At 33.1% G+C, this 15,789-nt stretch overlaps 1 protein-coding gene across 2 annotated transcripts in view; it reads left to right on the top strand.

The window, feature by feature from the left end:
* The window catches only part of LOC126975036 (protein TANC2), a 241,067-nt gene that overhangs the window by 37,197 nt on the left and 188,081 nt on the right, over nucleotides 1–15,789 (top strand). For both annotated transcript variants that reach the window (XM_050822814.1, XM_050822813.1), the window contains exon 2: nucleotides 2,237–2,775. In XM_050822814.1, coding sequence (XP_050678771.1) covers nucleotides 2,316–2,775 — 460 coding nt within the window. In that variant the 5' untranslated portion in view covers nucleotides 2,237–2,315. The remainder of the gene's footprint in view (nucleotides 1–2,236; nucleotides 2,776–15,789) is intronic.

Raw genomic sequence — 15,789 nt, 5'->3', positions numbered from 1 at the left:
TTACTGAATTCCATCAAAGTGACATCAAACATCTTACCTTTGTAAGATCTTTAATTACATTTTGAGTAAATTGAGTACCAAATATTTTGAGTGTAATTTTGTCACAAAATATCCGAGGGATTCTGGAGAAGGTCGTCGTTTAACCGTGATAATTTATCAAAAGTTATATTTGAAGTAAAGCTCGTTAGTAAATAGGAAGTATGACAAAGTTTCCAAGGGGCTAGAGCGTCATTATAACAAAGTTATTACGGTACCTCTTGCATTGCCAGTGTAATTAAAGCTTGTAGTGAGCCGGTGTTCGGTTACGTCTTCTAGCATTTAATTTTATGTTGTTTGTCTTATTTCAAAGTCTCCTACAATGTTCGCCATCTTAAATGAAAGATTTTTCACTGAGACTTATTGCAATTATTTTCATGGCATTTTATTATAAAACATTATAAGTGTTATAATATATGGAAAGAACCTAAAATATATAGGAAGTCTTCGTTATTTAATGTCGTTATGTAGGTATCGTGTTTGATTACGGTATTTATTTGTAACAAAAAAGTACCGACTTTAAAATTAATTTAATAACTAAAATATTTTGCCATTTTGGTCCAGTTTTCTTAAAATCTTTTATGTTTTAAAAAAAGATTGTCTTTGCAATTGCACTAAGTAATCTAATTTAATATAATATGTATTACTTGATACATTATGTTTTTGATAAGGAAAAAAACAGTGTTATAGTGTTTAATCTATTTATTTAAAGCATCACAGATTTTTATTATTAATTTATGGTCACTGATGTTATTAGGTAAGCTAATTACGTAATACCCTTAAGTGGGGACTGAATAAATCGACCGACGATCCATGTATACTAACATGGATCTCACAACATTGTACATCGATTAGAAATAATTATATTTTCTACGTGAATTTCAAGCTGATGCAAGTTTACCAAAACAATTTCTCCATTCAATACCAAATTCAACGTCTGCCTTGTCCAATGAAAGCCTAACACATAGCTCCGATTTTTTGTTATATTAAAAAAGTTCCGATTTATCTGCTTCGACTTTACCACCAGATTTGATCTTTGGAAGCAATTTTATTAGAATGCTTTATTCGGTTGTCATTTTTTTAAATATGTTTGAGGTTAAAACAGTTAAGTCCGTAGATCGTGCTTGTATTGGTGGACACCAGAGTCCAGTGAAGATGTGGAAACTGAGGCTAATATTTAGAGACTGCGTTACTGTATTTCAAAAAGCGAAATTCAAAATTCTCGATTAAACTCCTTAAAATATGAGCGATTGTTCAGTCGATTCGGAATAATGCCTAGTAGAAATGAATATGAAATAGATAACACTTAGTTTATCGTTAGTAGCTCAAATACTGTTAATACCTATTTAAGGAATTTCGAATATAGATCAATTTCCGGAACGCAATCTTATATTTTGCAATTTTAATTCAATGCCGAAAGTAGGTGTCAGCGCGGATGTTACACTTTAGAGTTTAGACGCACGCTTCCGCTAGAGACAATATCTAATTATATACCTATACTTAACTATTATAGACATTTTTTTTAATAATTGCAATCTTTTATCGATACCTTTTTCTAGACGGCATCCTGAATCGAATGTGCCACTGCCTACTGCTCATATTTTTTAAAAAGGCCTTCAAGAATTAACACGGTTTGAACTTAGTGAATAGCCTAACAAATAACAATACGTAATCTAAGGTCTTCTATCTCTTTTATACGCTGTTATGAAGATAGATACAAAACTCACTTGATCACGGATTGTGTATTCTGACACGGTTTTATTGCGATTAAGTACCCTAAACTTAGATAATTTACGCATATAAAATATAATCTTAGACTCGAAAGTCGAAGCTTGATTAATTAATATGTATGAATATAATGAAACCGTTCATTCTAACCTTCCACCGAAATTTCTATGTTATGCAGTATAGCCAAGTCAATTAACATAATAATAATGTTATTTATTAATTAAGTAAACAGCAAAGAGATTACATATGGATGGCTCTTTTATTTTTATTTGAAGAAAGCGCCATCTAGTATAATATTATTGAAGTTCTTTCGTGTGTAAGTTAATGTTCTGTCTAAAATTTACGTTTATTATTATCGTGTAATACAATTCGCAGAGATGGCGCTATTATCAAGTGAGCTATTAATATTACAAAATTTTATTTTTTAAATAGTTTTACAACTTTCAATCTAAATATCCTATCTTTGTTTCAGATATCCCGCCGAAATCGACGCAAACGAACGAATAATTCCAATTTTAGTCAAATCAGTTCCTATTTAGTTATTAGGCACAATGTATAATTCTAATGAATTCCTGCATAGCGCTGGTGTCAGTCGCCAAATGCAAGCAACAGGGGAGGCTCCATCGCAGAAGACGAGCATGAAACGTCGCTCGTGCGAGGTTCCCCTGGGAGACATTACTTTCAACAACTTTAAAGTATCTTTAGGTGATATAACAAATGATGGTTACGACTGTCGCTCTTTAAGATCAAATAAGTCCGAAGACAGCAGATCTTTGAGGTACTACAGACCGATCGATAGCCGAAGTTATAAGAATTTTCGGTCATCTTTGGTGGATATATCACAGGGTTCCTTGACAAGGCCACCTAGCTACGATCAGCTGTCGAGGCGATCTGTTATTGAAGGTGTAGACGCTCAGGGTATCACTTCCAGTATCGAAGGCGTGCTGTGGTCTGATGAGGAGGAGAACGAATACTTTTACCAAGAAAATATCACTTCTGCGTGGAATCAAGGTAAGTTTTTATTAGAATAAAATATTTTTTACATACAAAAAGCAACGGCGAACAAAAACCAGAAGAAAATGTCCATCACTCGCTATGTTACATAATACAAATACTTTATTCTTCATTATGTATAATTTATTATACATTTTTGTCTCGTCTATATGTTTTAACAGCTAATCTGCGAAACGACTGAGTAAACTAAATAAATAAAATCATAATATAAAACAAACAAAACAGAAAAAAAAAACTAACAACAAATAACCGATTTCAACAAAAACTATTCCAAAACAATAGATATAATAATATGCACTTAAAAGTGAAAATAGAATTGCGTATTTTTATACAATCTAATTCTAGTTACTGTTATTGTTATTTTTGTAACAAACATAAAAAAATACAGACGAATTGAGAACCTCCTCATTTTTTGAAGTTGGTTAAAAATTGGGCAGTGTCATTGAAAGAGTGGAGACAGGGAGTGGAAATAGGCCGTATAGACAGCACACCACACGCTAATGTGATATTTTATTACTCGGAATTTAATAGAGGGATAGGGCCGCCTTCCGAGTGACGTCAGGTCCAAAATATTCACGCATTCGATAGAAAAAGAAGTAATCACTTTACGATTTATATATTTATTTATTTAATAGGTACACACAACATAATTAACAAAAGAACTATCAGCTAAATACAAGATAGGCTACAACTGCACGAGGGTGTGTACACAGCATGTTTAGCATAAATTAATAACTAATAAAATACAACAATAACAGCGATTTTAAAACTAGCTTTAGTTAATGTAATATTATAAATGAAAAAGACAGAGAAAATATATATTTGGACAAATAGAAGTGAATAATTATGGTAATAAGATTAAGAAAGAAAATAATTTAAACTAATTAGTAAATTTATACGATATTATAATGTGGCAAAATATTATAGGCTACGATAACACTACGGTAATTTACGATAACTCAATTCAGAGCCAATTTAAAATTAATTCGAAACTGATCTGGACTTCAGAGTGAGAAGATAAACAGCTGTGGCAATCAGCCAACTAATTAAACGTTATGTGCCTTTAGTCTTGATAATTGGACCATTTTGAAAGGGGCTAAACTCTACTCACCATCGATATGGAGAGTTGGCAGCACATCTAATCCAAATACGATTGGCAGATGCATTCAATATCTGATTTCCAGTTCATTATTATATTTTAGAATCTATACTTTATGACATCCGTCATCCTGAATGTGATTTTCAATTCGTCAATCTCATATTCCAATTCATATGTTGCTGTTTTTTGAGACATTTTTTGTTGATAGATATTCATTAAGCGCTCTGCCAAATGATATAATGTAATAAATGTAGAATTACAAATCTATTAAAAAAAAAAAAACAATATATATAACGAAATGGTCTTTGTTTGAGGCTCTTTCAAGCCTAAACCACTGATCGTATCGACATGAAACTACCACCATTCGATGCGAAATTTATCCTACATGGTTTATGGATTATATATATATATTTATAATTTCCGACGTTCCATCCTTTTAAAATTCGTCCAGCGAAGCGGGCGGGAACGGCTAGCAATGTAATAAATGTAGAATTACAAATCTATTCAAAAAAACCTGTATGAATGTAAAAGAAAAAAGTAACATCTATCTGGCTAGAACCCAAATCGTATGACTGGGTAGGATAGTTATTGAGTTGAATATACTAAACACACACACACAAACAATTTCCATTCTGAACTTACCTCAGAACATTATATAATACTACCCCCATCTCTGTTTCATATATTCCTTTTTGTCAGTTAACCTTTATGAATTACTTTTAAGTATATAATTATTGTAGCTTTATACAAATAAATAAAGGTAAAAGAGTACTGCATCCTAACACAGGAGATAAGTTTTAAGTATCTTATGTTAAAGAAATTGACAAATAATAATATATACCCAAAGCCTATCTGTGATATTCATGCAAGCTAACAATACCAAAACGGAATCCCATAGATTGATTTAAAAAATATGGCCAAATCATTTCACCGATCGGTTACTGAAATGCCAAAAGTAAAAATCTGGCTTAAATATTAATCTCAGATTGCCAATTGAATATTGTTCAAGACTTAAAAGAGCTAATTTTCTGGCAGTGTAGTGATCTACCTAAGGAAGTGGACTAGTAAACCTGTACTTCACCTTACTACCTATCTCATCGTCACTATTATCGGCCTGTATTTGTCCATTTCTGGACAAAAGCCTCTCTCCAACACACGCGAGTGATCTTTGGATGTTCTCTTGTACCTGCTGATAGCTACTCAAAGGGAGTCTTCCATTTTGTCACAGTCTTCACAAAATAACACGTCGACCTCAGTATTTATCTGTTACTGTATGACTAATTGACTTGTCAGAATCATTTTATATTCAGTCCTTATTAAAATTACAAGCATAACCAACTATTAACTTATAATTAAAATTACATAATATGGTAGACAAGACTTTTTTACTTTACTTTTACATAATATGATAGGCAAAAAACGGAACCCTTATAGATGCGTCATGTCTGTATGTCACAGCCACTTTTTCCGAAACTATAAGAACTATACTGTTAAAACTTGGTAAGTAGATGTATTCTGTTAACCGCATTAAGATTTTTACACAAAAATAGAAAACAACACAATAAATTTGGGGGTTCCCCCAAATTTACTTAGAACTGAAACTCAAAAACTTTTATTCATCAAACCCTATATATCTATGTCTTCAAAAATGATATTGAAGTTTCTAATATCATTTTTTTCTAAACTGAATAGTTTGCGCGAGTGACACTTCCAATGCGGTGAAATGTGTGTAACATGTAAAATAAGAGAATGATAAAACCAAAAAAATATATGTTATACATAGCCATGCAAACTTCCACTGAACTGATACTAAAATGGTTTGAACGAGATCTGGTAAGTAGTTTTCTTATTATGTCATATTATATCGTTACAACGAACGACAAGAACCCTTTATGGGTCCGACTCGTACTTGGCTGCTTTTTGTTGTTTTCATAAACATATCGGTATTGGTTCATTAAGATCTTCGCATTAAGCTTTAGCTCTATAGCCATGTATTCAATCACAATTGAATACTGTTAATTCTTGCACCGTCAATAATCGCGCTGGATAAACACATAACTGGATATATTCTTTAGATACCGTTATCTGAGATGCGTTGATAAATATATCATGGACTGATTATGAATTGTTATAGTAAGAATTGTTATTCTAAATCGCATCAGCTAAAAGTTGCACACATGCTAGTAAGAATAAATAGAAGTGGTCTAATAGAGAATAGATTGGAAGGTAACAGTTATTATATTTTTTTTTAAAGACTCTCAATGATTTTTTAGAACAAAAGTTAAAGTTAAAAATAGATATATTCAAAGAAAATAGTGTACTACGTGGGTAGACTGTAGTACACTGAAAATGTTTGAACTGGCCAGTTTTGCTAATGAAAACATTTTTTTTTTAATTTCAATTTTAGAACTTTTTGGTAACTTAATGATGTATATTCATTCATTTGTCATTTGTTTTTGTAAATTGGCGGCAAATCTAAAACTCTTGTTACACGTGAAAATGAACCTAACGCGAGAAAATTTTCGGTCAATGATTTATTATGAATTTCGTTGTGGGCTTACTGAACAACAAAGCTTTGATAGGCTGCGATTAGCATTTCTTAATGAAGCCCCATCTCGTGCCACTACTTACAATTGGTTTAACGAGTTTAAGCGTGGACGTAGCAATCTCAATGATGATCCGCGTGGGGGACGTCCTTTAACAGCGACTACTGAAGATAACATGAGTGCTGTGCGACGCATGATAGAGGAAGATAAGAGAGTGACCTATCAGCAGATGCGGGCAAGCCGTATAGTATGAGTTAAGTTCAAAAAATATTACACGAACATTTAGGCGTCAGGTAGCTTTGTACCAGATAGATTCCTCATACTTTAACCGACGACCAGAAACACCTTCGCCTGGACTGGTGTCGCCAAATGTTAGATAAGTTCAACGGCGGTGACTCAAATGCTGTATTTGACATCGAAACAGCTGATGAAAGCTGGATATATTGCTACGAACCCGAAACCAAAAGACAATCAGTTCAGTGGGTGAGGAACGGAGATTACTCCGAAAAACAATATATTCAAAAGTAATGGCAACTTTCTACATTAAGCCGTTTTTCATTTTCTAAACATTTTCAGTGTTACATAGTTATCAAAAATTTTAATGTGAAATGAGAGACAAGTATTAAGATATCTAACTTCAATAACTTGAGAAGTAAGATCTAAATAGATGCCAAGTTCAATGGTGAGTCAGAAATATCATTTCTTCTTATAACTTAGGTTATTATATTGAAGCCTAAGATCGGACTTGGCTAGTTTTCAAATACGAATTATATGTTCGCTTTTTTTTATAACAGTAAGGGACGAGACGAGCAGGACGTACAGCTGATGGTAATTGATACGCCCTGCCCATTACAATGCAGTGCGAGAAGAAACCCTAAGATTCTGAGCGGTATTTCAATTGCACTTGTCGCCTTGAGATATACGATGTTAAGTCTCATTGGCCCAGTAATTTTATTAGCTACGGCGCCCTTCAGACTGAAACACAATAATTCTTACACATTATTGCTTCACGGCAGAAAAAGGCGCCTTTTGGTACCCATAATATAGCCGACATCCTGTGTAAAGGAGCCTCCCACTGGCATGTTCTAAAGCTGAACGTTCTCATTTTATTCGGAAGAATAAAATGAGAACGTTTGCTTTGCTAGACTGTTTTCATTTGTACATAACAATAATATGGGAAAAAAAGGGTGGTATTCCACTTGTTATAAATTCACGTGAAAGCCTTAAAATCGACATAAATACGGGGGTGTCATCAATTTTGATTGATGCCACAGACCGCCAGTTAACAGATCCTTAAGGTTGATATTTCATTAAATATAATACCGTCACTTTCCTTTTCATTTTGATAGACAAAGATAGCATGTGATATAACGAAACATTAAAATTAAATATGCTTTCTGCATCGGGCGGTGAGACAAAGTATAGGCACTTTAATAAATGTTAGTAATTAAAACAATTTATAAAAAAAATATAATGTTAATCCAATTGGAACTTTCTAGGTGGTAGGCTCCTTTGCACAGGAAGCCGGCTAGATTATGGGTACCACAACGGCGCCTATTTCTGCCGTGATGTAGTAATGTGTAAGCATTACTGTGTTACGGTCTGAAGGGCGCCGTAGCTAATGAAATTACTGGGCAAATGTGGCTTAACATCTTATGTCTCAAGGTGACGAGCGCAATTGTGGTGCCGCTCAGAATTTTTGGGTTTTTTGAGAATCCTGAGCGGCACTGCATTGTAATGGTCATGGCGTATCAATTACCACAGCTGAACGTCCTGCTCGTCTCGTCCCTTATTATCATAAAAAAAAATAATAAAGGTCATGTGGAACTATAAAACTGACTCATTGAACCCATGTCAGTCAGTGATAAAAATTAACGATTTTTGAACGTTAATATCTAAATAACCGTGGAGCACATGTATCTCGCAAGTCTCAAAATATGTTCTAAATTTAACATGTTCATGTTTTTGAGTTATGAGGAGGTTAAATGTGTCTCCAAATGTTTCATGTAATATTTATTACACACGATGCTGCTAGCGAGTTCTTTCTGTTAGCTTAACTAAGCTTAACACCCTGACGCATGTCTAAATATAATGGTGGTCCTATTGAAAAAAAGCTAGAGATTACTGGAAAAGCGAAGGCAAGGGCAACGTGGAAACTGTTAGAGAATGTTTGTTACTGTCAGAGGCTTTTTTTAGGTCGTACAATTAGAAATAGAAGAAATAGAAATAGAAACACACTTTATTAGCAATAAAAAACACTCACACAAAAAACAATAATTTACAATATGAATTAAAATACTAAATTAAATAACATAACAAATATTATAAAAAATTAATAATAAATAACAGTGTGAGCGTGATTCCCTGCTAAATGGAGCTGACTCAGTATATTGTTGTGTCAGTGCAATTAAAACGTCGTCTTCACAATAAGCACTTTATTAGAATTTACAATTACTTCTTTTAATGTACGAATATGGTATTAGAAGGCAACCATACCATGCGAATGTTGTAGCTCGACTGGCTTGCTGATTGTTTGTGTTAAACACGTTAGTAAATAGTAACCGATTGACAACTTACTGTACAAAGAGGAGGTTAAGTTGTCAGGAGGCAGATTAGAGAGAAGCAACATTGTCCATGGAATCAAACTAAAGTAGACTTATGGTTTTAATATTTGTAACACTTTAGCATTAAAACTATGCAAATATAATAATGTAATAAGTTTATAAAGTAGATGTTCTTTATTTTTATTATAATATCGAGGAATGTTTAAATACAACGACTTTCCCTATTCTTGTTAAAGTTATAAATGGACAATCTTCTTTTAAATATCCTAAAGTTTTGGGAATTAAAAGATTGCTATAAACTTAAAGATATAGTTTTAATAGGTTTTAGGTTTCTAATGTTTATATTATAACTATCATATATATTCACTTTTATTCCTCTTTATTTTATTTTATTCCTTTTATATAATACGGATGTTACTTATTACTACGCATGCTGTGACATTCTTAAAATTTTGTGCATCAGTCGTAAGATTATTGAAGTTATACTTCTTTAGGCGCGTTATGAAAACATTATGAGAGTGAAATTTTAAGCTGCGCGCGAATCACCGTAATAAAAGGAACAGGTTGAAGTTGTTTCCCAAAATTTTCTGACGTTTGCGTCATTCGTTTTTTTTTGGTTTCTTCGTCCATTATTAGGACAGGGTTCAAGCCCATATAGCCGTATTCATTATCTAATAATTAATTGTCAAAGCCATCTTTGCAAGATTTTTACAAAATTGTTCTTTCTTAAAACGTAGAATAGCACGAGGAATATCATTTTAATGATTTTTGCTTCGTTAGGCCAAAGAAGTATAACTACTTATGTAAGTACACACACACTTTTTTTGTTAAATTATATGTACCCTCGTTATACTGTAACATCAATTGGATGTCCATTTATAAATAAATAAACAGTAACGTAAACTTAAAATTTATCAAATAGCTATCAGACGGTTTATTTAAACGGATAAAGCTAACGGCAACAAGTTGATAAATATTAAATAACTTGATCAATAGCTTATAATTTCTATGATCAATTCCACATTCAGCATTTTAAGCATTTCCTCCGCTTTATGACTTATATGATATCTAATATCTGATAACATTGATGTAGGCCTTGTCCGCGATATGTAGTATCGTTCAATTATCACTCAGCGAAGCTTTGCAACCCTGATTTATCTGTAAAGTGACGACGCACGCCACGTGTGCCAATTTTCTTGATGAAGTGCCTACCAATGGTTCTCGATAATTACTCGAAAATGCTTTAAAGAGAAAAACGCTCAGTAAGATATATCGTTAGGCAATTTTACCTCTGCTTGGAAGGATCTACATTCCTTTCAATATTACAATTATTTGTCTGTTTTTTACGCATTTCTCTCCTTTCTATTTTATTTACCTTTGAAATAGGGGGTAAATTGATGGATCAAAACAAATTTTACTAATTTTCCCGGCATTTCTCACGAATTTCTTTACGCATTTTTTTTTATTTGTTCTTCATAATGTAAAGGGTCAGTTGAAGACGCTCCATTATAAAATATCTTGACCACCTTTTTACTATACCAGAAGAAACAGAGGAGTTTGTGATGACAGCCTCTTCCAGATCAGTGCATAGATCACTAGACGACGTTCTGTGTTAACAATTATTAAAACTTTTTAAAGTGATATTTTTTTATTCGGTCACTGCCCCTTTTGGGCAAACCGAGTGATTCTACGATACAAGATTGTGAAAGTTTTGGATGCTGTGGACCAATTGCACTTAAAGTATCCTACAAATCTTGATTAACTTGTGGAGTTTTGAATTTTATCAAGGACAGTTACTTTATATCTACTTGCAACTCAATTTTATGCATTTTCGACAACATGCTTCGATAAACTAAAACAAGACTACCATTTCTAAAAAACAAAAGCTATTTTAATTGTTTCTTCTTTTAATCTAACTAAAATACAAGCTTTACCAGCCAGTATTTACTTTTCTGGTTCCAAATAGTTCTCATTCTTACTATTTATTGAATGCTCCTATTACGCTATACTTTAATATGAAAAACTTAGGGATTTCTGAAAGAGTGCGATTCAATTTGACAAAAATTAAATCGATATTATTGCTGCATTAATGATTTATCACAAGATCAGCTATCATTGGTTAGTAACACTGCCAAAATCTTTACACATTTGATTTAGATATCAAAATATTGACTTATACATATATTGCACTCCGGATAATCTCTTCGATACGAAACGATCAAAATATAAATAATTCACATGAAGCTTGTGCATTAAAACTGTTTAATGGATATAAAATATTTATTACGCAGCAAGCTCCACCTGATGTCAGTTGTCGATTGTATTTAAGTCGTAAACAAACAGTAGTGGTTTGTTCCAATTACTTTTTTTGCAACTTAGCGGTTGTTCAGAACTGAGACTAGTATACGGTGTCACTTAATAGCCATGATTTTTTATTACCGGCCACTTATAATTCCCGTTTTTATCTCAATCACATCTAGACCAGCACTGCACGTACAATTCACTACAATTATCGTGTTATAGTCAACTAATGTATTTATTTATGATTAATGCTGCTGATATTAATACTATCTTTATGCTGCAGAATAACCTATTGAAAATAAGGGACGAGTCGAACAGGACGTTCAGGTGATGATAATTGATACGCCCAGCCCAGTACAATGCAGTTCCACTCAAGATTTTTGAAAAATCCAAAAATTCTGAGCGGCACTACATTTGCTCTTTTGACCTTTACCTTGACATAAGATGTTACGTCTCATTTGCCCAGTAATTTCACTAGCTCTCTAATTAATTATCTCAATAATATTTTCTTGAATTAAAAAACATGTATTACAAAATCCAAAAGAATTGTTAAAAGAAGTAAGTGAGGTATTTTTTTTTATTTAAAAAAAGAATCCTGTAGTAGTTTTTGACTTTCAAGTGATTTCATATCCTATTTTGAATTAAAATATTTGAATTGGCCTTTGGTAATATGTTATGTATTATACAAACATTAATAATTACTTCTGCAATCATTAGTTTACTAAATATAATCCCCCATATTCATAATGGTCCGCTAGCTTAAAACAGCCGCTAAGGAGTGTTTTTTCTCATTCTGACTTAGGTCAATAGAAGAAGACAGAGTGAGAATTTGCAATGTTTTAAGTTAGCAGACTATTATGAATAAGGCGGAATATCATTAACACAGATAAAACTAATTCAAAGTTTCCATTAGGAAAAATACAATCCCTGAAATATTGAGGCCAGTTAACAATTGGAAACACGCACTTTCTTCATTGGAAAACTTTTCACTGCCAATCTTATTGATTGTTTTATGGACTGTAGTATCATGGCGTGTAGTGCATACCGTTCTCTAAGACAGATTATAAATCACAATTCAGTGATTTAAGATAGGGCCTATCATCAACTTTGAATAAGCGATGCGAATCCGATGCAGTTCAGCTTAGGTACCTAAACTGAATCACTAAAATTCGTACCATGAAGTGCCTTTTACTGAATGGCGTGTGGATCGCTTATGAAGAATGAACGAAATAAAATTGCGTTTCGAACTCTAAAATGATATGAATTTAGCAGTTTTTTGCGTAAAAATACTTTTTAAAATTGCGCAATTGCGTGAAATTATAAACCATTAAGCCCTTTTTATACTTATTAAATAATAGTAATATAAATAAATATAGTTCTTTGAATTACAAATTAAATGTTTGCTTAGGTGTTTTCGTAAAAATAACGAGTTATGAACGCACCTCCATTGATGTTTGATTTGACAGGACCACAGAGTACATTTTTTTTAATTCGTTCTTGCGAACAGGCTATAGCCCGGGCCCTTACTGCCTCGTCTTTAGTATTTTAATTTTTGGTATTTATTTTCAGTATTTTGTTTTACAAAAAAAGTCAAATAAAGTATTCTCATCTCATCTTTAATCAAAAAAACTTTTCTTTTCTATTTTTTCACTATTTTTTAAATGTTACTAACAACACGATTCACTTTCCTCTAAGGAAGTAGGAACTTTTTTCGAATCGGTCACTATGATAAATAAGCTAACCAGTTTAGGTTGAAATAACACCTCATGGTACGAATGAACGAACTAAATCAGTTTACGATTCAGTTGATATCATTTTTGACATTCAATTTACATCATTGCGATTTAATCAGTTAATTTGACGTCAACCTAAATTAGATAGCTAATCACGTCATGGTACGAAATAGCAAAGCAGTTCATTTTAGGTTGTCAATTGAATTGCAATAAGAGTTCATGGTAGGCCCGCTGTACTAAATGACGGCTAGCTTCAGCTGTAATTGAGTCAGAAACGTTCGTTTCCAATCACTCTTGTGTGTATCAAACTTTTGGTATGACCCGGTACTTAGTCTGGAAGATAATTGATTATGGAACTTAGCCTTATATTTCACCGGGACACCATGGTGGTGCTATCAGTCGCTACCAACAAAATATATACAGCTCCATAGGAAGATACTTACCTGGTGTCCGTTTGGTTGCGCAACCAGCTCGGACGCGTAATGACTGTGGTTCCCGTACGTAGTCCCGGTGAAATATAACCCACAGTGTTATAAACGAGACGAGCAGTACGTTCACACAGAAATTCTAAGCAGTAATACAACAGCGCTCGTCACCTAAAAACATAAGATTTTAAGTTTCATTTGTCGAGTAATTTCACTAGCTACGGCGCCCTTCAGATCGAAACACAATAATGTTTACACATTTCTGCTTCACGTCAGAAATAGGCGCCGTTGTGGTAATCTAGCCTTACCCTTTTCAAAAAAATATAGTTCAGTCAGTCCTTGATAGCTAACACTCCACTAAACATTTAGTGACATTGAACAAGGAAAGGTCCTAAATTCAAACTTAATTGTTTATTTATCTTCCTGACTAATTATATATTAATTTCGATATTTGCATTATAAACGATGTGTGAATATCCATAAAGATGCATCACAAAATGGAAAAAGCCATAATCCAGTTTATCCGCAGGCCTAGAGGCGTTGCGTTGGCGAAAGTACTTAAGCGCCTTTCTCAATAAGTTGTCTAGACGGTTAATGACGTCAACCCACTTGCTGTGTGGGACTGGTGCTACCCACCAACTGACTGGCCTACTTGCACACCGATACTGTGACATTGGGCGTTTTTGTAACGACTTGTAACCGTTGGCCTTATTCCCTTAATGCAGGGATCTTAATTCAATAACATTTCAATATATTCTTTGTAATGTACCTACATAGGCACATAAGTGAATTTGCTAGAAACTGTCATAACCGTAACATAAAGAAGAGAAGAAGAGAAGCTATTCGCGCTATTTATAATCTAGGTCCTAAGGGATCACTAAGAGTAAAATTTAAAGAAATTAACATAATGACTGTTGCTTCTCAATATACTCTTGATAGTGTAATGTATGTACATAGGCACATAAGTGAATTTGCTAGAAACTGTCATAACCATAATGTTTACACTAGGAACTAAAACGAACTTATAATGCCTATTATTCGGCTAAGTCGAGTTAGTAAGTCTTTTGTGAGGCGATATATTGCTTTTACAACAAGATCCCAGAAAATGATCAAATCAAATTCACTACGAAGTTCAAAAGAATAGTTAAAAAACGTATGTGTGGTAAAGTATAACATAAATGACTTTCTTAATGTCGCCACAGATTGGTAATGGAGCGACCGCACCTCAGGCTTTTAAATAATAAGTTTATTGTTCGATATTACATTGTAACCATATTTTATGAAAAAAAGAAGCCTGCCGAGTTTTTTGCGCCCGTTCTTTTCAGGTCTGAGGCATACTTTTTCGAATGTGTGGTAGTTTTTGACTTTCAATAAGCGATATCATTTCCTTTTTTTTAATATTGTTGGATTTGAATTAAATTTATTTAATATATGCACCCAATATTATTTCAAGGTACTAGACCCGAAATGTGTCTGTAGTAATTACTGTTGCCGCTAAAACTAAGACAAAAAAAATTTTTTACTGCGCCATCTTGTGTTTCTTTTCCAAGTGCCCTCTACTTTTAAAAGGATAGTAAAAATATGTTAAAAATTGTTTTAGGTATAGTTAAGCAATTAAAAGCAAGTTATCAATAATTATTTCATATCCTTAGAAAGTTACCAACTTCGTATAATTTCCCACTTATCAACTGTTACTTAAAATATGTAGTGTATTCCGTATGTTCTGTCATTATGAATAATCACTACACTAACAAATATTAACCCTTCGTAACCTCCGCTTGTACTATAAAATAAACTTAGAGAGAAAATTCACATATAATACCATTATATTATGTTGTATTCTTTGACTGTGTGCACACAAAATACACAGACAGAGCTCGGCATTCCTTAAAATATTTTTTTATCTTGGTTATAGAGTAATGCTATGACAGCCACGGCCATAATAATTTAAGGCGACACTAAATGCCAGCGACCTTGAGCGATACTAGTTCACGGCTGCGGGCCCGTCATCTATGTAACAAAGCCAATATTTTTAAAATTCTTGGGTGGAAAACAGTTTATATGCTTACAATCCTCGTTATTAACTACTAATTTGAATAAATGAACCTATAAGAATAACTAATAATAAAGTACAAGCTATAAGAATAACTTTTCTGAGAAAAGTACCAAAAAAATGCGTCACGCCATGCCAAAAAACTTGCTTAACTTCAATGCAAAGTGTTAGTTCAAAAAGGCTCGGCAGTGTTAACTATAACCAACAGCAAGCATTAGCAACCTACAAATAAGACTTAAGGATATGTGTAACAGGATTAAGTAGTGTTCATAGCTCAAATTGCTATACTT

Source organism: Leptidea sinapis, chromosome 34, assembly GCF_905404315.1.
Source record: "Leptidea sinapis chromosome 34, ilLepSina1.1, whole genome shotgun sequence".
Classification (NCBI taxonomy): Eukaryota; Metazoa; Arthropoda; class Insecta; order Lepidoptera; family Pieridae; genus Leptidea; species Leptidea sinapis.
The sequence above is the reverse complement of the archived record's forward strand: the minus strand, read 5'-3'. Positions and strand labels throughout refer to the sequence as shown.